Source organism: Cherax quadricarinatus, chromosome 47, assembly GCF_038502225.1.
Source record: "Cherax quadricarinatus isolate ZL_2023a chromosome 47, ASM3850222v1, whole genome shotgun sequence".
In the NCBI taxonomy this organism is placed as follows: Eukaryota; Metazoa; Arthropoda; class Malacostraca; order Decapoda; family Parastacidae; genus Cherax; species Cherax quadricarinatus.
Window position 1 is genome coordinate 14,213,227 of NC_091338.1, and position 27,268 is coordinate 14,240,494.

General features: G+C 39.7%; 1 protein-coding gene across 11 annotated transcripts in view; it reads left to right on the plus strand.

Annotated features, from left to right (window-relative positions):
- Nucleotides 1-4,194: 4,194 nt before the first annotated feature.
- The window catches only part of LOC128696471 (Transcriptional adapter 2B), a 220,695-nt gene continuing 197,621 nt past the window's right edge, over nucleotides 4,195-27,268 (plus strand). For 4 of the 11 annotated variants that reach the window (XR_011393232.1, XR_011393236.1, XR_011393237.1 and 1 more), the window contains exons 1-3: nucleotides 4,197-4,352; nucleotides 4,458-4,555; nucleotides 7,588-7,647. Coding sequence is in view for 3 of the 11 variants with exons in the window: in XM_070094712.1 (XP_069950813.1) it covers nucleotides 4,346-4,352; nucleotides 4,458-4,555; nucleotides 7,588-7,647 (165 nt within the window). In the remaining 8 variants the exon portion in view is untranslated. Of the gene's footprint in view, nucleotides 4,353-4,457; nucleotides 4,556-7,587; nucleotides 7,648-27,268 lie in introns of all 11 variants that reach the window. The other 7 variants (XR_011393233.1, XR_011393238.1, XM_070094710.1 and 4 more) reach the window with 4 other exon arrangements.

Genomic DNA, 27,268 nt, shown 5'->3' on the forward strand with positions numbered 1-27,268 from the left:
ATTACGAATTGGAAGAAAAACTGTCTTGTAAAAGTAAGGCTTTGAATAAATTAAAGGGTGTAAGCCAGGCAGTTGATCAACCTATTAATGCAAAGGGTGGGTTTGCCAAAACCTCCATAGTACGGTCTGGAGGAAATCAGACTAGGTCGGCAGGAATTAATTGTTCAATTGCAGACCAGCCAGCCAAACAGTTCTAAGGATATAACACATAATGACGCTGAAGTATCTGTCAAGTCTCAAAAGGGAAAATTAATCCCAGTGGTAATAATCATAGTTAAGAGTTAAATAGGCACATATCAAGTCAGGAATCAGTAATAGTGGTTCCTCACATCAAGGTAAGAGGAATAAGTACCTCGGTAAGTGTAACCCGGTTAATAAGAGGTCAGGCAAGGAAAAGAGAGACTGCCTCTTCTGCCAGGGTACTCATTTCACTAAAAATTGTAATGCCTGTAATTCATGGGACATTAAAGTGGAAAGAATGAAAGAACTTGACAGATTTATCAGATGTCTAGACAATCATAATGTAAAGGATTGTCATACCAAATTGAACAGTTGCTATCAATGCAACAAGGGAAAGCACCATACAGTTATGTGCAGGGTTGTATGTGATTCTTATAATAATGGTGACAATAATGATAATGTTAATAACCCTGACACTACAGTGACTGATGTAAAGGTTGCAGCTAATGGCAATAATGATGGCCTAGCTGAGGTAGCCTTGCCGGTGTTGGATGTAAAAATTCAGGATAAAGGGCATAAACCCAAAACCATACGGTGTCACTCTCCTCAACACTGGTACGGGCCATGTAATATATGGCAGACTACCGCCTAGTAATAATGACTAGAGGAAGTAGTGAATACGGTCACGGTGTCTTACTCATGAAAGGTCAACCCAGTACAAGTATTCTTCTATCGAGAATGATGTTGAACCAGTCTAATTTGTGGGAGCTGGACAGCATAGGGATTAATGTAAATGAGGAAAGTCCAAATGATTCCTTTACTCAGGAACAATACCTGAAGGATGTTAAATGTGAATCTGGACATTACTGGGTGCGACTTCCGTGGAAGCTTGACCGTCCAGAATTACCTACTAATTATAGGATGGCGTATGGACAGTTAAAGGGCCCAGCTCTGCGAACTGAGCAAGACACCAAAATTGTTGACTGCTTATAATGATATAATTAATAAGCAGTTAAATAATAAATTGTTCTTACTTCAGGCGACGATAAATGCACACCTTAAATGCACAGGCGGTCCACTGAGCGAAGTAATTGGGTAAATAATCTTATGTGGACAATTTCCGGGTGTGACGTCAACTGAAGAGGAACTAATGAGGATATGTGAAGGGGTTAATGAAATAATGCAGTAATGTGCTGGGGCTGACTTGGGATACTGAGAGACTTGTTATTGTTAAAGTCTCAAAATTCCAGTATGCCCAATAAATTAATCCAGGGAGCATAGGCTTATGCCCCTGAGAGAATGGAACACTAATTAGTCCATTTTGAGGGTTCAATAAATATGGATGGCCATGGAGTTGGTGCCTATATGCAGTAATGTGCTGGTACTGACTTGGGATACTGAGAGACTTGTTATTGTTAAAGTCTCAAAATTCCAGTATGCCCAATAAATTAATCCAGGGAGCATAGGCTTATGCCCCTGAGAGAATGGAACACTAATTAGTCCATTTTGAGGGTTCAATAAATATGGATGGCCATGGAGTTGGTGCCTATATGCAGTAATGTGCTGGGGCTGACTTGGGATACTGAGAGACTTGTTATTGTTAAAGTCTCAAAATTCCAGTATGCCCAATAAATTAATCCAGGGAGCATAGGCTTATGCCCCTGAGAGAATGGAACACTAATTAGTCCATTTTGAGGGTTCAATAAATATGGATGGCCATGGAGTTGGCGCCTATATGCAGTAATGTGCTGGGGCTGACTTGGGATACTGAGAGAGACTTGTTATTGTTAAAGTCTCATAATTCCAGTATGCCCAATAAATTAATCCAGGGAGCATAGGCTTATGCCCCTGAGAGGATGGAACACTAATTAGTCCATTTTGAGGGTTCAATAAATATGGGTGGCCAGTGAAGATGGGAAAATTGTACTCCACATTATGTAAGTCGTCTAGCAACGACCTCCGCCCGGCCGCAGTGTGGAAAATTTTTTGATTTTCCGAAACTATAGTGCCTAATAGGTGTTTAATGTGTCTATATGGGTCAAAAATGTATTTGAAAATAAGAGTAGAACCAAGAGTTCCCTTTGCGCATGCGCGGATGTGCGGGGGGGAGGGCGCGTATTGTTTTGAATGGTGGTGAGGAAGCTGAGAAAACATGGAACCACGAAATTGACGTTCACGGTGGCCTAAGGATTAATATAGGCCTCATTTCATAATAAGAAGTGTCGTAATTGTTCCTGGTGGAGAGTGAGGGAACGGGATTTACGGGACCACAGTAATAGAGTGGTAAAAGTGTGATAAGAGAAGGAGCGGGTGACTGACGCGCCACAATGGACTGTGTCCTGGGGAAAATTACCCTTGGATTAATCATCACTCATCGGTCTCAGATCTTAATGGAGTGACCTCTAGTTTGTATAATAGTTATGAGACGTTAAATCGGCTTGTGAATTGTAATGTAATTAATGATAATAACGCTAAGTTAAGAGAATATGTGAAGTGAAATAAGTCGTTTGCTCCGAGTGAACACGCTAGACCTCGTTGTTAACGAGACGAGGAAAGGGAAACTCCTTGAGTCACGACGTCTAAAGCAGGACAAACCAGCGGATACCTCGTCCTGCTGGAATGAGAATCGTGTCGGTGTAGCAGGACATCGAAAATGAGATGGTGAATCAAGAAATGAGGAATATCAATCACCCACAGTTAAGTAACCCTTCTAGTTATAGCAACCTTAGACTGGCCAGTAGTGGTATGTTATAATTAGATAGGTTACGAGTGATCCAGCTACATCAAGTGACCACCAGAGAACATCTGGTAAGTAGTGGGATTATGTACAAATGTTTTCCTTGACGGATGTATCCATGTGTGTCCTACCCCCCCCCCTTCATTCAGTTAAACTAATATAATCTATACAGTCCACAATTAATTAGTAGCACCGTACTTGTGGGTGCTACCCAATCCATACTGGTCTCGGATAGATATGGATAAGATTGTGAGGTCGAGGGGACCACTTGGTGCGACCAGGGGTGGTTAAGTTTTCTCACATGTCTACACGGGGTGACTACGGTAAACAATATGATTGTCTCCCAATGAGATTACTGGTATGTATATAATGTTGAGGTACATACAGGTAAACACCCTAGAAAATTTTCCATAGGAGTAGATGTGATTTTTTTATGCTGGTTTAACCTAGAATATCCCTACAATTTCTCAAAAATTGATTTGTTAGCCTAGATTTAAGTTAAATATGTTTATTATGTACCCCATCCTGTAATGTGAAGTAGGATGCCACTTCTCATACTATACTTGACTGGTATAATGTATGGGGGAATTATTAACCTATATGTAAACATAATATATGCGGGTCAGGCACATGGGACAAGACTGATAGATATTTAAGTAAATAAACAGATAGGCAGAGAAAGAGAGAGAGAGAGAGAGAGAGAGAGAGAGAGAGAGAGAGAGAGAGAGAGAGAGAGAGAGAGAGAGAGAGAGAGAGAGAGAGAGAGAGAGAGAGAGAGAGAGAGATTATTAGTAATATCAGGAGAAACGCTAAACTCGTAGGGTGTCATACAGTACATGGGGTATGGAAGGCAATCATGTTCGATCTAAGGAAAGGGAGGATAAGTCCACATCCTTGGAGAGAGAGAGAGAGAGAGAGAGAGAGAGAGAGAGAGAAGGGGTGGGAGAGGGGGCAGCAGTACTAAAAAAAAAATCACAAGCTGGAAGCCTCTCTTTTTAAAATCTATCCTAATATACAGACATTTACTCCATTTAAAAAAAGGATAATTAATGCGCATTTGAGCACACTCGTATGATATTCTAAGAGACAAAAACGACAATTTCAATACCAAAAAAAAAGTGTAAATAGTAAGTGTGTTTGGCAGTGTTGGCTACGTCAGTGCTTGTCCAAGTGACCCAACCCTCATATTGTACGTCTGGCAGTGCGCTGCTCCTAGCCTCAAGTCAGCTTTCGTACAGTAAGGACATTTCTAACCATTTTTCCGTAAAACCTTTTGTTTCACTCGCTTTTTCTCAATATTTATGATAGTGGCTAGTGCATAAGATATAGAAGAGCATTTTGGCAATAGGATTGGCGGATATATGACCAAAACAGGCATATATTTGTCTTTTGGCACTTTGTGACGTCATCAGCGTACTCTGAGGCAAAATGGCGGGTGAGAGACATTCTCCTAGAGTTCTAAGACCAGTGAGTGGTTTTTGGCCGATTTTGGCAATTTTCGTAGGCCTATGAATGCTTGACGGTGTGTTATCTATTGCAGATACGTTTGCAAAGTACCACTGCAACTACTGTGAAGAGGATGTTAATGGACTGAGGGTACGCTGTCTGGAGTGTGAAGACTTCGATCTTTGTTTACAGGTGAGGGTCACGTGACCAGCAGGGGCGCGGAGTTTGAACGTTACTCCATTAGTGGTGCACCTTACTCCACTCCTGGTGCACCTTACTCCACTCCTGGTGCACCTTACTCCACTCCTGGTGTACCTTACTCCACTCCTGGTGCACCTTACTCCACTCCTGGTGTACCTTACTCCACTCCTGGTGCACCTTACTCCACTCCTGGTGCACCTTACTCCACTCCTGGTGCACCTTACTCCACTCCTGGTGCACCTTACTCCACTCCTGGTGCACCTTACTCCACTCCTGGTGTACCTTACTCCACTCCTGGTGCACCTTACTCCACTCCTGGTGTACCTTACTACACTCCTGGTGCACCTTACTCCACTCCTGGTGTACCTTACTCCACTCCTGGTGTACCTTACTCCACTCCTGGTGCACCTTACTCCACTCCTGGTGTACCTTACTCCACTCCTGGTGCACCTTACTCCACTCCTGGTGTACCTTACTCCACTCCTGGTGCACCTTACTCCACTCCTGGTGCACCTTACTCCACTCCTGGTGTACCTTACTCCACTCCTGGTGCACCTTACTCCACTCCTGGTGTACCTTACTACACTCCTGGTGCACCTTACTCCATTCCTGGTGCACCTTACTCCACTCCTGGTGCACCTTACTCCACTCCTGGTGTACCTTACTCCACTCCTGGTGCACCTTACTCCACTCCTGGTGTACCTTACTCCACTCCTGGTGTACCTTACTCCACTCCTGGTGCACCTTACTCCACTCCTGGTGTACCTTACTCCACTCCTGGTGCACCTTACTCCACTCCTGGTGCACCTTACTCCACTCCTGGTGCACCTTACTCCACTCCTGTTGTATGCTACCCCACTCCTGGTGTATGCTACCCCACTCCTGGTGTATGCTACCCCACTCCTGGTGTATGCTACCCCACTCCTGGTGTATGCTATCCCACTCCTGGTGTATGCTACCCCACTCCTGGTGTATGCTACCCCACTAGCAGATGAACAAGAAGGCTTTAGGAAAGGTAGGGGGGTGTAGACCAAGTGTTTACAATGAAACAGGTGAACAGTATTTAGATAAGGCTAAAGAGGTTTTTGTGGCATTTATGGATTTGGAAAAGGCATATGACAGGGTTGATAGGGGGGGGGGGGCTGTGTCACAAATGTTGCAGGTGTATGGTATAGGATTTAGGTTCCTGAAAGCAGTGAAGAGTTTTTACGAGGATAGTGAGACTCCGGTTAGAGTATGTAGGAAAGAGGGAGATTATTTCCCAGTAACAGTAGGCCTTAGACAAGGATGTGTGATGTCACCATGGTTGTCCAATATATTCATAGATGGGGTTGTAAGAGAAGTGAATATGAGAGTCTTGGCAAGAGGTGTGGAGTAAAAAGATAAAGAATCAAACACAAAGTGGGAGTTGTCACAGTTGCTTTTTGCTGATGAGACTGTGCTTTAGGGAGATTCTAAAGAGAAGTTGCAGAGGTTGGTGGATGAATTTGGTAGGGTATGTAAAAGAATAAAATTAAAAGTGAATATAGGAAAGAGGAAGGTTACGAGTATAACAAAAAGATTAGGTGACAAAAGATTGGATATTAGATTGGAGGGAGAGAGTATGGAGGAGGTGAATGTATTCAAATATTTGGGAGTGGACGTGTCAGCAGATGGGTCTAGGAAAGATGAGATGAATCATAGAATTGATGAGGAGTCTGTGAAGACAAAGAACTTTGTCCTTGGAAGCAAAGAGGGTAATGTATGAGAGTATAGTTTTACCAACGCTCTTATATGGGTGTAAAGCATGGGTGATGAATGTTGCAGCGAGGAGAAGGCTGGAGGCAGTGGAGATGTCATGTCTGAGGGCAATGTGTGGTGTGAATATAATGCAGAGAATTCATACTTTGGAAGTTAGGAGGTGCGGGATTGTCAAAGTTGTTGTCCAGAGGGCTGAGGAGGGGTTGTTGATGTGGTTTGGACATGTAGAGAGAATGGAATGAAACAAAATGACTTGGAGAGTATATAAATCTGTAGTGGAGGGAAGGTGGGGTAGGGAGGTTTTGTGTGGGAGGGGCTTGGACTTCCAGCAAGCATGCGTGAGTGTATTTGATGGTTTTTAATACTTGACGTGCTGTTGGAGTGTGAGCAAAGTAACATTTATGAAGGGATTCAGGGAAACCAGCTGGCCGGACTTGAGTCCTGGAGATGGGAAGTACAGTGCCTGCACTCTGAAGAAGGGGTGCTAATGTTGCAGTTTTATAAACTGTAGTGTAAAACACCCCTCTGCCAAGACAGTAATGGAGTGAATGATGGAAGTTTTTTCTTTTTCGGGCCACCCTGCCTTGGTGGGAAACGGCCAGTGTGTTAATAAAAAAAAAATAAACATTTTGTGGAATAAGAGAAGGAACAGATAATATTAGGTGTTCAGCACAACATCTGTCTGCATGTAGCAAACTGTGGTGAGGATCATTTTGGAAAAGGGGTATATTTTTTATTTTAATTTCTCTTCAACAAGAAAGAGAAGTCATGTCATTGATGTTATTTACATCTCTCTTACAGAAAAAGAACCATGAAGTGATAAGATGCATTTATCTCTAGGTTCAAGTAAATGCCTTTAAATTGTGGCTTTGTTCACTGAGTGACACTATATCACTATGTTTCTGCTACGTAGAACATTTGGAAGATTCTCCAGTTTTCAAGGAATGGGCCAGTCCTGCATCACTTAAGGTTGCAGAGTCGGCCATAAGAATGAAATAAATTCTGATAAAAAATATTGTAGCTAAAAATGGTACATGTACTATGTGACTCCTGCTTTTGAAAAAAAACTCTGCAGTGTTAGAGTGAAGATATTCCAAATTTGAATTTCTAAACCATATGTAATAGTTCAACTCAGTGTACCTGTCATCACTAGGCAGTTATACTTTTTATTCGCTAATAATATTAAGTAGTGTGGATAAAGAATTAAATTTGTTGTTAAATGCTCTAAAATGTAGTTGACACCTTAGAATTATAATAAATTACAGTATAATCTTTGCTTGCAGTGCTTTTCATGTGGTGCTGAGATTGGCAAGCATAGACGAAATCACGGTTATCAATTTATGGTAAGACTATTTTTATTATGTTTTCTCTTGATTTTTGGTATTTTGATTGTAGGCAACTGAACTTTGCTCAATAAAATCCCTCAGAATCCTCAGTTCTTGTGTTACTTGAATTAACAATGTTTCAAAAGCTGTCAGAAATTGCTGCAAGTGTACACTCCAGTATTACTTCAAAAGCTGTAGGTTTTGTGGTCTAAAACTCAATACTTCCTGTACTTAGTATATACCAGAGGTGCTTAATTTAAATCTTGGATTTAGATTTTAAACAAATATTTAGCAGAAGACATATTCATTCTTGTCTAGAATTGCATATTAAGCTCTTGAAAGTACAATGTCTTTTATTTGGTTAATTAAAGAAACAAGATAACTACTTTTAAGTCTATTTACAGTCATCGTAATGTTGAGAATATTGTTATTGTTAGTTATTTATAGTTGTCATAATAAATCTTTAATTTAGTGTATGTGGTGCATGAATAATTAGCCATGCATCACATGCTAAATAATACCCTGGTTTAAACTAATGGAAGAGGTTATTTGCAGAGCCTGAAGTGTGACTGGTCAGGTGCTTGCTGTATGTGGCTGCTCTATCGGGTGTATTGTGTTCTTGCATGTATTTTCTTTTTTATTGTTAATGCTTGATTACTTCTATGTATGTACAGTATTTACAGATACATTATCACTTTTTAAAAATAATTATACTTGCTTTATTAGATGTTACTGTAATACAAAGTGTGACCAGGATGATGCAGATTTTGTCTGAGTAATGTTAACAGATTGTTTTTTCAGTGTGCACTGTCACAAAATTTTAAGACATGTTTCTTTCATCCTTGTCTGTAACTTGTGTATTAATTTAGAGTTGCGTTGGGTATCCTTTGTATTATATTACCATTTTGTAATTGCATTTGACTATTTGTAATTAAATATTTTGATTTGTTATTATGTATGCTGTTATCCTTGGTGGCAGAGTGCATGCTAGTTTTAGAAATGGTCAATCATGTATTTAATACAAAATTTCTTTGGGTTTGCAAATCAATAATCTTATTTGTGTTAATTTATAGAATCATCATAAATAGGATTGATATCATTTTCATAATTCTCTGGCTTTGGCAACACTTTCTATAAGAAATCATTAACTATATATGTGTACCTACATTTCAAAAGTGCTTTGTAGAAAGTAAACTCCTTTTTTTTGTGATATTTAAAAAACCGAGCATATTGAAATGTTTACAATATGGTAATTTTTTTTATTATTATTTAGTGTTCCTTTATCATTTGTTATCAATACAGCATATACAGTATGACATTAAACTACTTTTTTTTTCTGTATCTGTAAAAAGCATCCTTAGTGTGTTTCGTAACAGTAAGAAAAGAAATTAAAATATTAAATACTCCATTTTTTAAAGGTTAACCTTTAGCATGTATAGTATGTTGATTTGACTCTAATTTTTTTTATTGTGTGGATCCTTTAGTTATTCTCAACTAAATTTCATTACAGTATTTGCACTTTTTAAGTCATAATTATGACTATCAAATTTTAAGAGTTTTGCTTGCAGTGACATTTAGTATATACAGTACTGTATTTTGTGGCAAAAATCTTTTGTAGCATTGATATCTGAGCTTTGTCCCTTAAGCTTTGTAAGGTAGCTTGCTAAGATTAATATGTAGAACACAGGACTATGTTCCAAGCTTTCTTTCTTCTTTTTCCCTTCTTGCCCCCACATTTCTTTACCTGTGCTTTACATGGTAAAAACAACTGAGATAGATTTTGAATATAAAATTCATCCCTCATTACAGATAAAAAAAAAATCATTTCTCAAAAAAAGATTATCTTTAAATGTGTCATGGCTCCCACAATACATGTATACTCTGTGCGGAGCATACAGAGTCCATCTGCACTTAAGTTGTGCACATTACGCTGGGTCACTAAGTGCATTAATGAATTTATTTTTTTATTTTATTTTTGTCCATAGCTTTTACAAAGTTTTTCATGAGCCCCAGTTTTATGTGTAGTGGTGGTAGCAAAATTTTCTTTGGTTCAATGAGAGGTGGATGTTGAACATTTTTCGTCCCAGGCTCCAATGATTGACGAGGTGGCCAGTCTTTCCCGATGTAGTGGGAATCTCTTGCATGGATGTTTCATTCACATAGAAAGCAGCAGTACTTGGTGTTTGGCTAGGAAAATTGCCTATCTTTCATCTCAAAATATAAACTTGCACAGCACAACCACCTGCTATGACTGTTGGAACAGTAATGAATGGCAGTGAGACTGTGAGTGTGGTAAGAAACACTCTGCCGCAAGCCTGTTGGATCCTGTTGTGACATGTAGGTGTATATTGAAAAGTAGAGCTAACAAATAATTTTAGCCATGATATTCATTATCAGTAACCTAAAATTAGTCTGAAATGCTACTCTGGTCTTGGAAGCATTTGGGTTGTTCACCAGTGATATTGATAATGGCACCCAAAAGGAATAAATATGTTACTGGAGGTGTCAAAAAGGCAATTAGGTGTGAAACTCTTAGTTTCTAAGGAAATTGTAGTTTGAGTAGAGGTGGGAGGTGGTGATGGCTGTTATGGCTTATGGGTTGCTTATATAGCTAGTGTTATACAGTTGCACTGTAATTATAAATTCTTGTGTCTTAACAGTTATTTACCTATACTGTCTGCATTTATATAATTGTTGAATATATTGGTTTACCTGGAGTTTACCTGGAGAGAGTTTCGGGGGTCAACGCCCCCGCGGCCCGGTCTGTGACCAGGCCTCCTGGTGGATCAGAGCCTGATCAACCAGGCTGTTGCTGCTGGCTGCACGCAAACCAACGTACGAGCCACAGCCCGGCTGATCAGGAACTGACTTTAGGTGCTTGTCCAGTGCCAGCTTGAAGACTGCCAGGGGTCTGTTGGTAATCCCCCTTATGTGTGCTGGGAGGCAGTTGAACAGTCTCGGGCCCCTGACACTTATTGTATGGTCTCTTAACGTGCTAGTGACACCCCTGCTTTTCATTGGGGGGATGGTGCATCGTCTGCCAAGTCTTTTGCTTTCGTAGTGAGTGATTTTCGTGTGCAAGTTCGGTACTAGTCCCTCTAGGATTTTCCAGGTGTATATAATCATGTATCTCTCCCTCCTGCGTTCCAGGGAATACAGGTTTAGAAACCTCAAGCGCTCCCAGTAATTGAGGTGTTTTATCTCCGTTATGCGCGCCGTGAAAGTTCTCTGTACATTTTCTAGGTCGATTGATAATAAAGTGTGAAAACTTTATTAAAAGAGAAAATTGTAGCATTTATGATGTAGTTAAGAGGAAGGCCACAGTTGGCCATTTTGGCCACAACAGCTATACACTATTTTCTAGCAACAAGTATGTGTGCAACAAAAATACTGTATGATGTGAGTGCTGGTGGTTTTGAGGGTCATTCATGTTCACATTCCCACTTACTGTGGAAGGAATTTGCTGTCTCCCTTGGTTGGTGAAATCTCTGCAAAATAAAGAAATCTTGCTGTTGCACATGTGTCCAATTCATCAATTTCTTCTTATTCTCCACCAGTAAGGTTTCAAAAATAAACTAAACTGAGTCAGCAACCAGCTTCTCCCAGGCCTTATATAAGGGGTCAGAGGAGCGCAGTCCTGCTTATCATTTATGTTTTCCAGTTCCTAAATCTCGGAAATCATTGGTAGTGCAGGTTTTCAGGAATGTAATTCATGTGAATTATGAATGTCCGTTGTAAAGCAGTATTTCTTCTTTGTTATTGATGTTGCATTTATGACTTGGTGTGTGAATACTTGTGAATTTCTTGAAAGAATAGGTACTCTAGAATAACAAAATCCCAAATTGAAACTCATGAAATATTCATCATTTTATTTGTAAAGCTAATAATGAAAGTAAAAAGTGAACTGATCCTTGTTATGGGGTAGTGCTTGAATTCTTTGTATCATTTTATAGCCCCATTAAATTGAACCATTAGATCCTCACATACAACTGAATAATTTTCTGAAAAATTAGACACGTGTGCAACATTTGGGTATCTTTATTGTAGACTTTTCACCATCCAGTGGCTTTATCAATACAGATTTTATGACATAATTTGAAGATAGTAAAACTTTATACAAAAGATGAGGTATTCAGTCCCTCGACCTTGGAGCTGGTGTGAAGAGCACCATAGTCGTGAAGAATCTGGAGCACAGGCAAGAAGGCTGGTGCTTATATACTGGCATCATGTGAAAAGGGGACGGGTAGCAGACGAAGGCATTGTCACTGGTAGGCAGGATTCCCCAGTGGAAGTAGGTCATACCCGAGGCACGGGTTAATGGTGGTGGTAGTAGAAGCAGTAGCCATGAAGATGGCGAAACGTCTACAATAAAGACACCCAGATGTTGTACGTGTCTAATTTTTCATCTTGTTGGTATTGTATACCATTATATATAATTTTATTTTGCCCACAGTTTGCATTAATTTGTTGAGCAGCTTGTGTAATGTTATGTCATATCTGTTGAGTTAGGTACAATCCTATACAGCCTCTCCTTACTTACTGATGTACTTGTTTACTGACGCCTCAGACTTATGATGGGCTCTCTGACCAGTATTCATACCTAAATAATGTATATTAGAGCTGATTTCCCCTATTATGTTTATTTCAATATATAGTACACTACTGTGTAAACATTTAAAAATATACCAGAAATGCTATAAATGGTGCAAAGGTGACATTAAAACAATATCAAAGATGGTTGACACAAACTCACTACCATTATAGTATGCTCCTCACTTAGTGATGAATTCGTTTATCGACGTGGTCTCAGAAATGGAACTCCGTCATTAAGTGAGGAGAGGCTGTACTTGGTTTCAATGAAATATAACGAGGCCTTGGTACAGTTGACTAATGGGGGAGGAGGAGGTGGTGTCTAAATGAAAATCAATTGAATCAAAGTGCCCAGTGCAGTGAATGTGGTTTTTGTTTGGAGAGCCAAACCCCCCCACACACACACACACAATTGTTAATGGACAAAATTTCTATGTAAAGGACTTCGTTCATTATGGAGGAGCCCAATGGACACACTTGAATGATAATGGACAAAATCTTGTCTGTTGCATTGAACATTTGTCCAGCTAAGTATTTTGTCCATTTTGTTCCAAGTGTTTTATGTAGGGGTTTATTATATGAAGGTCTTGCATAGTCTAAGGGGGAGTATCACGCTCACATCGCGAGTGAAAAAATATGGAAATCGAGTTAATCATATAGAAAAATATCTTAACACTTTGGCAACACTCTTGTATAAGTATCATTGTTGTATGTTGTTCCTTCAAGGAATTACAGTCATTTATAATATGTATGGTGATGCTGCCACCCATAGCATGCCTGCTCACATGCAGTAAATTTTCTATTTTTTTTTATTATACCTCTCAAGGGAGGTTCCTTGATGCAACTGATGGGCTCTTGATCCAAGGAATCAGACCTGACCTCCCTTTCCTTAGAGCACACCTAATTGCCTCCCATTACCCCTGGCACTATATGATCCCTATGGGTTTAGCTCTTTCCCATGAATAATTATGCAATTGTTAAAGTATCGGCTACTGTTTCTCATACCTAAATGTCTACCAGATTAAATTTATATGGCATGAAAATGTAATTTTTTTTAACAACGGCTGTCTCCTGCTGAGGCAGGGTGACCTGAAAAAGAAGAGATAAAGTTTTTCTTCTTTATATATATATATATATACGTAGTAATTTATACAGGAGAAGGGGTTACTAGCCCCCTTGCTCCCAACATTTTAGTCTCCTCTTACAGTATACATGGCTTACAGAGGGGAGATTCTTTTCCACCTCCCCATGGAGGAGAATGTAAATGTATTTTTTAAAATAAATTCAGGCCTCATTAACAACTTAATAATAGTTAAAATTCCATATTTTGTGACCAATTTGCATCAAGTACATATGACTATGCCACATACACTGAACAATGATGAAGAAAAAGTAAACCGAAATTGCCTAAAAAATTAAATTGTTTGTTTACCAATTTGATCATGATTTCAGGGATTATTAAGCTTCCCATCTGACAGCTTGATCATTGAAGCTGTTGGTGCTAGGCTGCTTTCACTCAAACATAAGCACCCTAGCACAGATGATTATTTTTGGTAATTTTCATTGTCTGATGAGAAGACAGGGATCATAGCTTAAGTGGTAGGACTTTCTATTCACAACTGAAGGACCCAGGGTTGATCCTGGGATGAGTAGAAACCAGCATGTTTCTTTACACCTGTTGCCCTTATTCACCATTAGTTGTTATTTGACTGTTGTGGGCTGCATCCTGTGAGGCAGGGGTATTTGTGTACCTGAGAACTGGACTTTGAAATCTACTGAAGTAAATTCACCGTTGTGAAAAAAGTTTTCATCACTATGTTTGCCAGTCTATCTGTAGCACATTGCTTTCATCATTTCCTCCTTCCTCATAGGAGCAGATTTAACTTTGCTGCTTAGGAGCCATAATGTATGCTAGTACAGTAATCCAGATAATTGTTCATACAGTAGCAATCACATTTGTGGGTACAGGATATACTACCAGTGTTTGTGATTAGATTAACATTGTGAGGCCAGCTAAACAGTCATTTCCACATCACTACAGTACACCCCACTTGTCCCTGGTTTTGGATGCTGCTTCATTGTTTCATGAAATAATAAAGAACAATGCTTTTATACATTTTAGGAAATTCCAATTTGGTTTTTATTAAAATATCTGGGGATGTTACAGTCTGAGGGTAGTCTGATTTGTGATGTTAGTACACCTCTAGCAAGACAGTGATTGAATGAATTATAGTGAATGTGTTTTCTTTGGTCACCATTCCTTGAGAGATGTCTATTGAGGTCAAAAAAAAAAAAAGTTTAGGTTTCCTAGAAGCATGTAAAATACTTGTGAATTTCCAAAAATATTTGCAAGAAATCCTTAAAAGTCAGCAGCTTGTTGGAATTTGTAAAGTTAGGTCCTGTAAGTTTTAGGGATTGCCGTACACCAAGCTTGCTGCACATATTCATCAACCCCATCATATATCTCTGATGATCTCATTTTTATTTTGTGGCTCAAGAATTTTTTTTCTTTTTTTTAACAGACCAAATGTTCAGAAATTTTGGCATTTTTCATTTGTTATTTTTTCCAAATTAATTTAAAAGTTATTTTTTCTCTGCCCCAGTAGTTTATACTACATACGTGTTAAACCTTCGGATAAATTTTGTGAGACCTCCCGCCATCTCCTGCCACCCACCAACACTCCTGGCACCACTATCCCAGCATTCGTACTTCATACATGTCCAGTTAGTTCCTCTTCTCTGCTACAAGCTAGCTGTGTTTGTGAATTGTGTTTTGATCTTTTAATTACCATATCTTGTATCTGCCAAGCAATAATGACACCCAGTAGGCATACCAGTGTTGCTGAAAGTGGCAAGAAACAGTATAAGCATTTAAGTCTTAGAATTAACGAAGAAAACTGAGAAATTAGACGAGATAACCTGTTGCCATAATGAAGCTTGCTTTGTGCACATTAAATGAGGTAAACATGAGTTTGTGTGATTGACTGACTGACTTGACAATGACTTACTGACTTGACTGACTGACTGACTGAATGACTTGTCTGACTGACTTACTGATTTGACTGACTGACTTATTGATTTGACTGACTGACTTGACTGACTGAATGACATGACTGACTTACTGAATGACTTGACTGACCTACTGAATGACTTGACTGACTGAATGACTTGACTGACTTAACTTGACTTAAGAAATCGTAATGACACGATTGCAAATAAACCATACCCCCGGCCGGGATTGAACCCGCGGTCATAGAGTCTCAAAACTCCAGCCCGTCGCGTTAGCCACTAGACCAGCTAGCCACAATAAGATTCATCCAACTAGGTATATTTCTACACCATAGGAAAGTTAGCACAGGCACCTCTGTGACCACAAATGCAAGTTTTTACAGACGAATCTCCAGCTAGCGTGGCCGTGACGAACTCTAGCTCAAGTCCCTTCACTGCCGTCAACATGACTTAAGAAATCGTAATGACACGATTGCAAATAAACCATACCCCCGGCCGGGATTGAACCCGCGGTCATAGAGTCTCAAAACTCCAGCCCGTCGCGTTAGCCACTAGACCAGCTAGCTGGTCTAGTGGCTAACGCGACGGGCTGGAGTTTTGAGACTCTATGACCGCGGGTTCAATCCCGGCCGGGGGTATGGTTGACTGACTTACTTAGACATTTTCACTGAAGAAGACCCTGAAATGGTGTCTAGAGCAGCTGATGCCTTACCGTCAGTTGTATAATGTACCTGCAGGGTAAAATAGAACAGAAATCCATTACAGAATTTATTCACACTCCAGTACAACCATCGACTTCAGTACCAGAACCTCTAACACCCACCTCAGCCCAGTAGGGCCACAGCATAACTCTCCAATCTCTTCACAATCATCCACAAACACCAGCACCTACAATTTAAGGTAAGAAATACTATTATTTCTGTTGAATTTGTAATCTTGTGCAGTAAAAATAACATAATACATCATGACAATGAACTACAATTACATGTTTGGCTTTATTTGGGCTCCCTGGAACATAACACAGTTTTATTCAACATGGGGTTTCCAGGAACGTAACTACCGTGTTAAATGATGATGTACTGTACTTCAATAATAACTGGTGGGCTTCATGAAATAAGTCAATAACTTCTGAGATATTCATATATCATTTCGCTAGTGATCTAGTGCAGCTGGCCCCTCAAAAACAGGAATAAATAAAGGGGATGTAAATAGCGTGCTGAAAATTTCCATTTAAGACAGGACTCACAGCAATGGTTTCAAGTTGGAAAAATTCAGAGTCAGGAAGGATATAGGAAAGCACTGGTTTGGTAATAGAGTTGTGGATGAGTGGAACAAACTCCCGAGTACAGTTATTCAGGCTAAAACGTTGTGTAGTTTTAAAAATAGGTTAGATAAATACATGAGTGTGTGTGGGTGGGTGTGAGTTGGACCTGACTAGCTTGTGCTGCTGGGTCTGGTGCCGTGCTCCTTCCTTGAGTGGAGGTGACCAGACTGGGTGGGTCATTGGGCTAATCCGGGGGGGGGGTCATTGGACTAATACGGAGGGGGGGCACTGACCTGCTCTGCATGGGTCATTAGGCCTGTTACAGTGTTCCTTCTTTCTTAAGTTCTTATGAGTATGAATGGGAAAGTCGAAGGTTCCACTGATTTGTTAAACAGGGTAGCAGTAATGGGTGACAGCACATGATCTGCTTTTTTGTACACGAGTGGTGGCTAGTTTTTTGGGTCTTCTGCCTTGTTTTTGAATGAGTAAATAATGAGTGAGACTTCAGTTGGATTTGTAGGAGCTAGATATAATGTACATGGGTAATTTCCAGTGAAGTAGGTTTTAGTCTTGAGTATTTGGGGCCAGGATTTTGTTTGCTAGTTTTGATCCTATAGTAGAGAAGAAGACATTAAGTTTGTTGGCAGTGTGGAAATATAAACACATATGCAGTATAATGTGATCCTTTATTGACAACGTTTCGCCCACACAGTGGGCTTTTTTAAGTCACAAACAGATCTACCTGGATGGAAGGTACCAGAGTATTTATACAGTGGACCACCGGTTAGCAATATTAATCCGTTCCTGAGAGCTCATCGTAAACCAAAATTATCGGAAAGCGAATCAATTTTCCCCATAAGAAATAATGGAAATCAAAGTAATCCATGCAAGACACCCAAAAGTATGAAAAAAAAAACTTTTACCACATGAAATATTAAGTTTAATGCTATAGAATAATTACAATAACAATAGAATAATTGGCACTTACCTTTAATGAAGATATGGTGATGATTGATGGGATGGGAGGAGGGGAGAGTGTTGAACCTATTGTTTAGAAGGGGAATTCCCCTCCATTAGAACTTGAGGTAGCTTTTCCTCCTGAGTAATGTAGGTCCTGCTTGGCAATTTCTTCCAAAACAGGCCTGTTTCATCACAATTAAACGCTTGTTCAGGTTTCAATCCTTCAGCCTCTATGTACTCCTTGAATTCATGCACATATTTTTCAGCCGCTTTGTGGTCTGAACTGGCAGCCTCACCATGCCTAATCACACTATGTATGCCACTACGATTCTTAAATCTTTCAAACCAACCTTTGCTGGCCTTAAATTCACTCACATCAGCACTAGTTGCAGGCAATTTCTTTACCAAATCGTCATGCAACTGCCTAGCCTTTTCACATATGATCGCTTGAGAGATGCTATCTCCTGCTATCTGTTTTTCATTTATCCACACCAATAACAGTCTCTCAACATTTTTTAACACTTGCAGTCGCTGTTTCGTAATCACAGTTGCACCTTTTGCAAGAACAGCTTCCTTGATTGCCATTTTCCTGGTCACTATAGTAGAGATGGTTGATTGGGGTTTACTATACAACCTGACCAGCTCTGACACACGCACTCCACTTTCTTACTTTGCAATTATCTCTTTCTTCATTTCACTAGTCATTAGCACCCTTGGTCTCGAAGGGTTGGCACTAGAAGCTTTCTTGGGGCCCATGGTGACTTATTTTGCAGAAACAACCACCAAAAACAGTGATAATATGGATAATATGGAATGTACCGAATGTATCCTTAGATGCGCGCACACTGGCTGGCTTGTAAAGACTGGTACACACGGGGAAGTTCAGGCCACACGTGGACACGTCTCATACGAATCGCATCGCATACTGGGTTTTGTAACTGGAACCGAGGCAAATTTTTGGCGATATAATGCATCAGTTACCGGATTTATCGGATGCCGATAGCATCGCGAACCGGGGGTCCACTGTAGTCAGGTTGAGAATGCTGGGTCAGGTGGAGAATGCTGCATGTGCAGCAATGAGTTCCTTGAGGAAGAATGCACTATAATTGAACAAGTATTTTCCAAACTTCACTATCCTCTTCACTTCATCAGAGACTGCAGATGATGGGCATTAAACATCTTCAACACACCCAGAGAAGACACTGCCGAGAAGAGTTACATAGTCCTCCCCACCAACTCCATTGCCAAACACGTTTCCAACATCTTTTCCAATACCTCATTCCAAGTATCTACCTCCACAACCTTGACCATCAAGGACATTACCAGTACATAATAGACAGGACAAGCTTCCATCCTCTGCAGGGGTATACATAATCCCTTGCAATGACTGCAGCAACTTATACATGGGCGAAACATCAAGAGACCTCCAAACACGTATTTCAGAACACTAATACGCAAGCAGGTCTGACACTCCAAGGAATGCCTGTGTACAACACCATAATTCACACAACCATTTAACCCTTTGACTGTTTCAGGGCCCTGTCTGAAACTGTCATTCTATGTCGCCAAATATTCGAAAAAAAAAAAAATTATTTTTTCTTATGAAAATGTTAGGAATATTTTTACTAGTGTTTTAAGCCTAAAAAAAATTTTTGCCATCAGTACTTACCGAGATATAGAGCTGCAAAGTTTGCAGAAATCGACGTGCGTATGGCAACAGCGGCGACTGCCGCCCGCCCGGTATTCTTTTATTTACTCTAATTCAAAGGTTTCTTGCATTTTTCAATATTTTTCTTTTCCAGGTAACTTATGTGGCCTGTGAGACCAATGTAAGGTGCATTGTTCAAATATACACTCATTATTTACAACACAATAACAGAACAAACTTTATCACTATTAGTTTGTGTATACACTTTGTTTACACAAACAAACAATACAAAACAATGTTTATTACTATTGTTCCATAATATATATACATATGTACAGTCACTAACCACGTTCCTAGAACTGCTGCAGCTTGTGGAACTCTTTGAAACATGGGTATATGCAGAGGGGCACTTCACACTCCTCACACATAAAACGAGTGTCTCTGCGTGTTTGTGGGCGTTTTGTGGTATGCATACATACATAACACCTCTTCTGAGCATTTTTCTTGGCAGTAGTAGGAGGCAGTTGTATGGGGTAGTGATCACCAGGCCTCAAACGAGATGACGTCTGTGGGCGCTGGTCTATTGCAGGAGTTGCTCCTTTGTACTTTGCAATTATTTGTCTGATTACTGACAGGCAAAATTCACCATATTTTGGTGTTTTGTTGGTCTTCAACTTGTATATGTTATAAGCATTTAGCATAGAGATATCAACAAGATGGAAAAAAAGTTTGATATACCACTTATAACTCTTGCGTACACAGTCTGCAAACCCAATCTGCATGTCACATTTGTCCACTAAGCGCATATTGAGGTTGTAGTCCATGACAGCTGCAGGCTTTAGAATGGGTTCATTGGTCTCTCTGTTGTCCCTGCCACTGGGTACCATTTCGTTTGTGTGAACTGATGTCAACAATGTGACATCACGTTTGTCATGCCACCGAAATGCCATGATGTCATTGGCAGCAAAGGCTTGCACCTCACCTCTGCGAGTGCCAGCGTCGAACCTTGGCATATGTTTGCGATTACCACGCACTGTGCCACACACGTCTGTCAAGTTCACTCGCAAGAAATCACTGAGTAAGGGGCTTGTGTACCAGTTATCAGTAAATAACATATGCCCCTTACCAAGATATGGTTCCATCATTGTTCGAACCACATCACCAGAGATACCCAATAACTTCATGGTATCTCTCAAAGTATTACTGCCAGTGTACACAATAATATCTAAAACAAGACCACTTCTGCAATCACACAGTACAAATAGCTTTATACCAAAGCGTTTCCTCTTGCTTGGTATATATTGCTTGAATGAGAGTCTTCCTTTGAATAAAATCAAGGACTCATCAATAACAAGCTTCCTGAAGGGATAAAAATACATGCAGCACTTTTGTTTCAGGTACATAAACACATTTCTTATCTTATATAACCTGTCGCTTCTGTCAGGCCTGGTTTTGTCTGAAAAGTGTAACATACGCAACAGTATCAGGAAACGATTGACACCTATAATGTCACTAAAACCTGGAGTTGAAATCAGGCGATCTGTTGTCCAGTATGTGGTGACAGTGTGCTTATACACATGTGGCATAAGCATTATTGTGGCAAAAAACAGGTACATCTCTGCCACAGTTGTCTCCTTCCACTTGTGTAGCCGTGATTTTGGTGAGAGAATTGTATTTGCCATGGTGTATTCACAGTATGTGTTGGTTTCCCTGACAATGATGTCCATCAGGGGTTCATCGAAGAATAACTCAAAGCAGTCCAGTTCACTGGCATTGTTCCCAAGTGGACAAGATGGCTTTATTCCACTTTGTGTTTCATCAAAGTCATGGGGACTGGGAACAAACTCGTCACCGTCCTGCCAATCCCAGATGCGGTCTGCTGGTGGGGTCTGGATATTGTACCGTGGTTGTGGCTGTGGTTGTGGCTGTGCAGGTTGTGGTGGTGCAGGTTGTGGCAGTGTGGGGTAGGGTGAGGCTGGTTCTTCTGCTGAGTCAGCCGCGTGGCTAGTAGCGTGGCCCGGTGATGGTGCCACATGGGCCGTGCCACCCTCACTATCACCACCACTGCCTCCTCCCTCACTGTCACCATTCATACCCATCGTTACAATATCATCATCTTCACTATCAGGTCGTGGTGTTGGGCCACGGGATGTGCTCCCAGAGTTTCTCCTTCCCCTTGGAACAACATATGAAACACTACCAGACCGCATGCTACGTCGTACATACTGGCGCTTCACTGGGGAATATTCACTCTCACTGTCACTAGAACTGCTTTCAATGACCTTGAAATCACTATCACTATCACTATCACTATCACTGCTATCATCAGGGTGTTGTACACGACCAAATAGTTTCCTCTTTCGTCCTGGTACAGGCGAAGGTGAATGTGAACAAGCCGGCACAGCACCAGAGGTCGAAGGTTGTGGGTCATCTGGGTTTTCGTCACTATTTACGTTATCCTGGGCACTTTTTTCGGTAACACTCACTTGAAAACCCTTGAATTCACTGTCACTGACATTTTCATCGCTGTTAGAGCTATCACTTGGGAACAAAAGACCTCCAATCCGCCGAGGAGTGAGGAACTTCTTACCGAGAGGCATGGTGAAAATGGACTGACAACATGGCGTTCCCACAATGCACCGCTAGGTCCGAGATTTTTTTCACAGGGTGCACACCGACCACTGAGACCCATTCTCTCCCGTGTAGGCCTACCAGGCCTTTGGCGCGCGATTTGAAGCCGCTAGAATTTGTGCGTATAAATACGTCAGAAACATTGGCTCGTAAGACGTATTTATACGTCGGAAACAGTCAAAGGGTTAATCAACTACAGAAACTCAAGACTTATCACCAGAGAAGACAACACTCAATGCTGAAGAATCCTGGAATCATCACTTATCTCTATATCCAACAACTTCAACCAGAGCAACAGCTTCTATAACATAGCTGAACCACTTGCCAAGAAACTTCTTCATTGCTATCCCACATAAGAACATAAGAATGGAGGAACACTGCAGAAGGTCTACTCGTATACTTATCTCTCTTCTGAGCTACCCAAGATTTTAGACTCTATAACCCCACTCGGTAGATCATCACATGCAGCATTCTCCACCTGACCCAGTATGTATTCTCAACCTGACTATAAATACTCTCGTACCTTCTACCCAGGTAGTTCTGTTTGTGACTTGGAAAAGCTCACTGTGTGGGCGAAACATTGTCAATAAAGGATCACATTATATTGCATGTGTGTTTATATTTCCATCGTGTCAGTATTTTATACCATTTATTCCCATTGTTGGCAGTCTCTATAGACTAGATGCATGGTTCATCTGGTTTTGTTAAGTTAATATCTCTGCTTCTGGACAGTTTTTTTAGAGCCCAAAACTTCAGAGAGGGTTTTCCAGGTCTTTTTCACAACCCCTGTGATTTTTTTTTTAAATCTGCTTGCATAATAGTTGTTTAGACTTCCGTATCAGATTAGTAAGAACATAAGAAAGGAGGAACACTGCGGCAAGCCTGTTGGCCCATACTAGGCAGGTCCTTTACAATCCTTCCCACTAACAAAATATTTGCCCAACCCAATTTTCAATGCTACGCAAGTCTCACTCAAATCCAACCCCTCTCACTTGTGTATTTATCTAACCTAAATTTGAAACTACCCAACATTTTAGCTTCAATAACCCTACTAGGTAAACTGTTCCACTCATCAACTACCCTATTTCCAAACCAATACTTTCCTATATCCTTTCAAAATCTAAACTTATCCAATTTGAATCCATTATTGCGGGTTCTTTCTTGAAGGGATATCCTCAACCTTATTTATATCCCCTTTGTTAATACTCATCTTCCACTTATACACTTCGATCATGTCTCCCCTCATTCTTCGTTTTAAAAGTGAATGTAGTTTAAGAGTCTTCAACCGTTCTTCGTATGGAAGATTTCTAATGCTATGTATTAATTTGGTCATTCTACACTGGATGTTTTCTAGCGACTTATATCCATTCTGTAATATGGAGACCAGAACTGAGCTGCGTAATCTAGGTGAGGCCTTACTAATGATGTATAAAGCTGTAAAATAACTGCTGGACTTCTGTTGCTTACACTTCTTGATATAAATCCCAGTAATCTGTTTGCTTTGTTACATACGCTTAGGCACTGCTGTCTTGGTTTAAGGTTACTGCTTACCATAACCCCCAAATCCTTTTCGCAATCTGTATGGCTAAGTTCTACGTTATTTAACTGATAAGTTCTAGGATTATGGACACTCCCGAGTTTCAGAGCCTTGCATTTATCTACATTGAACTGTATCTGCCACTTTTCTGACCAGGAATTGAGTTTGTCTAAATCCTCCTGAAGTTCCCTGATATCTACGTTTGAATCAATTATCCTACCTATCTTTGTGTCATCGGTGAATTTGCTCATATCACTAGTAATTCCCTCATCAAGGTCATTAATATATATTATAAACAACAACGGGCCCAAGACTGATCCCTGTGGAACGCCACTTGTTACAGATCCCCACTCGGATTTAACCCCATTTAACCCTTTGACTGTTTCGGTCGTATATATACGTCTTACTAGCCACCGTGTTTGACGTATACACCTACCATCCGACTTATGACCTGCTCGACTTACGACCACTCGACTTACGACCGTGCTTTTTATGCCAAATATCTGGGAAATAAACAACTATTTGTGTTGTACACAGTGTTTATCCTAAACCTTACAGCATAAAATACAGTACTAACAACATAAAAAGTAAAGTAAAACATGAAATACCAAAATAAAACAATAAAATAAAGGCATTACAAAAATGTTTTGTTGATATTCAGTAGTAAAGTTCGACTTTCGACCATTTCGACTCACGACTGGTTTCTCAGAACCGAACTCGGTCGTAAGTCGGATGGTAGGTGTATATACTCGTAAATTCTAGCGGCTTCAAATCAAGCAGGAGAAGCTGGTAGGCCCACATGTGAGAGAATGGGTCTGTGTGGTCAGTGTGCACCATATAAAAAAAATCCTGCAGCATGCAGTGCATAATGAGAAAAAAAAAACTACCATTTTTTTTTTTAATTAAAATTCTGACTTGGTGGTCTATTTTTGTATAGTATTTATGTTTGTATTCTCGTTTTCCTGGTCTCATTTGATAAAATGAAAAACATATTATAGAAATAGAGGTGATTTTGATTGGTTTTACTATGAAAAGAACCTTGAAATGGAGCTCAAAGTAGGGGAAATGTTTGATTTTTGCCGATGTTCAAAAGTAAACAAATGACGTCATTTTCCAATAAATGTCCAAGTAGCCATTCTAATATGCAGTCATGAATGGGTTGACATTATTTATATAATTATTACAATATTGCAATAGTCTGCATAACAGTAAATCCTCTATTTTTTGTTTGAATAAAAATTCAAAATAGAAAGTAAGAGTAATATCAGAGGGGCTTGGAAACGTGACTGATGAATAAAGAAAATGTTACTTTAGAGCTAGGAATGTCTACTTTGTTCATTCTGGACCTTATTTTGAAATTGTCATATTTTTTAATTTTTGTGAAATTGGCCAAATTGCAAATTTCTCACCACGTTATTGGGTAGTTGAAATCAGTAAATGGGCAGTTTCTTGTACTCAATCGATAGAAAAAATGGAGTTCTAAAGAAGTAGCTATGAGTTTGGTTAACTGGAACAATGGAATTAGCCGAAAATAGGGCTCAAACTGGGCGAAATCGCTGATTTGTAAATATCACCTAGGTCACTAACTTCATGAGAGCATAATTCCGTCAGTTTTCCATCAAATTTCGTTCTTTTGGTGTCATTACAATTGGGAAAAGATTATCATTTCATAAGAACAAATTTTTTTTTTTTTGTATTTTTTTTTTTTTTTTGGAAATTTTGCAACACCAGGAGACAAATCAGGATTTGGGGGTGCGACAGTCAAGGGGTTAAGCATACCCTGTTTCCTATTGGTGAGCCATGACTTGATCCATGACAGCACTTTTCCCCCAATGCCATGAGCTGCCACTTTCTTTAATAGTCTCTGATGTGGTACTCTATCAAAAGCCTTACTAAAATCTAAATAAACTATCAAATTCTTTATCATGATCAACACCCTCAAAAGCTTTACTGAAGAAGGCTAATAAATTAGTTAGGCAGGAACAGCCCTTTGTGAATTCATGCTGAGTATCATTAATCAAGCTATGCTTATCAAGATGGCTTCTTATATTATCAGCTATAATTGATTCTAGTAATTTGCCTACAATTGAGGTTAGGCTTATTGGGCGGTAATTTGATGGTAATGACTTGTCCCCTGCTTTAAAAATATGTATTACATTAACCATCTTCCACATATTAGACACTACACCTGTTTGAAGAGAAATATTAAAAATATTAGTCAGTGGTTCACAAAGTTCCATTTTACACTCTTTAAGAACCCTTGAGAAAAATTCATCAGGGGCCGGGGATTTATTTTGCTTTAATCGGTCTATCTGTTGGATAACCATTTTGCTAGTGACTGTGATATTGGATAATTTATAATCTTCAGGCCCACTATAAAAATTAATTACTGGGATATTGTTAGTGTCTTCCTGAGTGAAAACCGAGAGAAAATAATTATTAAGAATAGAGCACATTTCGTTCTCCTTGTCAGTAAGATGCCCAGAATTATTTTTAAGAGGACCTATCTTATCTCTAACTTTTGTTCTATAAACCTGGAAAAAACTTTTTGAGTTAGTTTTTGAATCCCTAGCAACTTTAATTTCGTACTCAAGTTTAGCTTTTCTTATCCGCTTTTTAACGTCCCTCTTACTGTCAATATACTGATTCATAAGATGACCCTCACCTCTTTTGATATGCCTATAAATTCCTTTTTTCTGTCCTAAAAGATATTTGAGCCTATTATTCATCCATTTGGGGTCATTTCTATTCGATCTAATTTCCTTATATAGGATAAATGTCCTTTGGGCAGCATGTATTATGTTAAGAAAACTGTCATACTGATAGCTCTCTTCGTTACTCCAGTCCACAGATGATAAGTGTTCTCTAAGCCCATTGATGTGCATTGTTTTGTTGGTTCTTTTGTTATTAGACCCAGTCTGAACTGTTTTTCATATTGATGTTTATCAATGGATTTGAGGATACTATTTTTAAACCATGGGATGTTTAGTCTCTTTGCTGTGATCTGCTTCATTTTAATTGTGCAATGCCTGTTAAAGAGGTTTTGGGTTTTTTAAAGAAAGTTTTTGACACATCAGTATTGTAGCTATCAGCTAGCTCTTTTTGCCAGTCAGCCATTTCATGCTGAAATAGTTATTTACTGAACTTGTCATAAAGTTGTTTGAGAATATTACATATGGTCCTGATACTGTTAGCAAAACTTACAGGATGCTCAGCATTTTCAACAAAGCTAAGCTAAACCAGGGTTGAATGATAATGTTGATGAGAGTGCTGTACTGTGACAGTATTGTTTATAAGTGATGAATGCAGTTTTAAAGCAATATTAAAATTAAAGCAAATGCAGGTCTCCCTCAACATTCGTGAGGGTTAGGGGATCAAGAGCCTCGCAAATGTTGAAAAATCGCGAATGTTTGGTGCCCCAATATATTGTAGGGAAATCTAATACAATACTCTTTCCGTAACCTATTGAACCATGAACAATCGTAAAACACATGAAAACATCATATTATATACGTACATGCTCCTCCCACTCATATATTTGTCCAGTCTCTTTTTAAAGCTACCCAAGGTCCTATTGATGCTAAAATCTTGGGTAGTTTCAAATTTAGTTTGGATAAATAGACGAGTGAGAGGGGTTAGATTTGAGTGGGACTTGCACGTGAGTAAATAAAATTATGAAAACTTATTGCTTGGGTAGCTTTTATTCTGTTAATGGGTTGGATTTGTGAAGGACCTGCCAAATATAGGCCAACAGGCCTACTGCAGTGTTTCTCCTTTCTTATGGTCTTATTGCTTGGGTAGCACTGAAAATTGGGGTGGGCAAATATTCTGCTAGTGGGATGGATTGTGAAGGACCTGCCTAGTATGGGCCAACGGCCTACTGCAGTGTTCCTCCTTTCTTATGTTCTTATGTTGATGAGTGGAACAGTCTGCCTAGTATGGTTATAAGAACATATGAACATAGATATTCTCAAACACTATTCATCAGTTCTCACCAAAG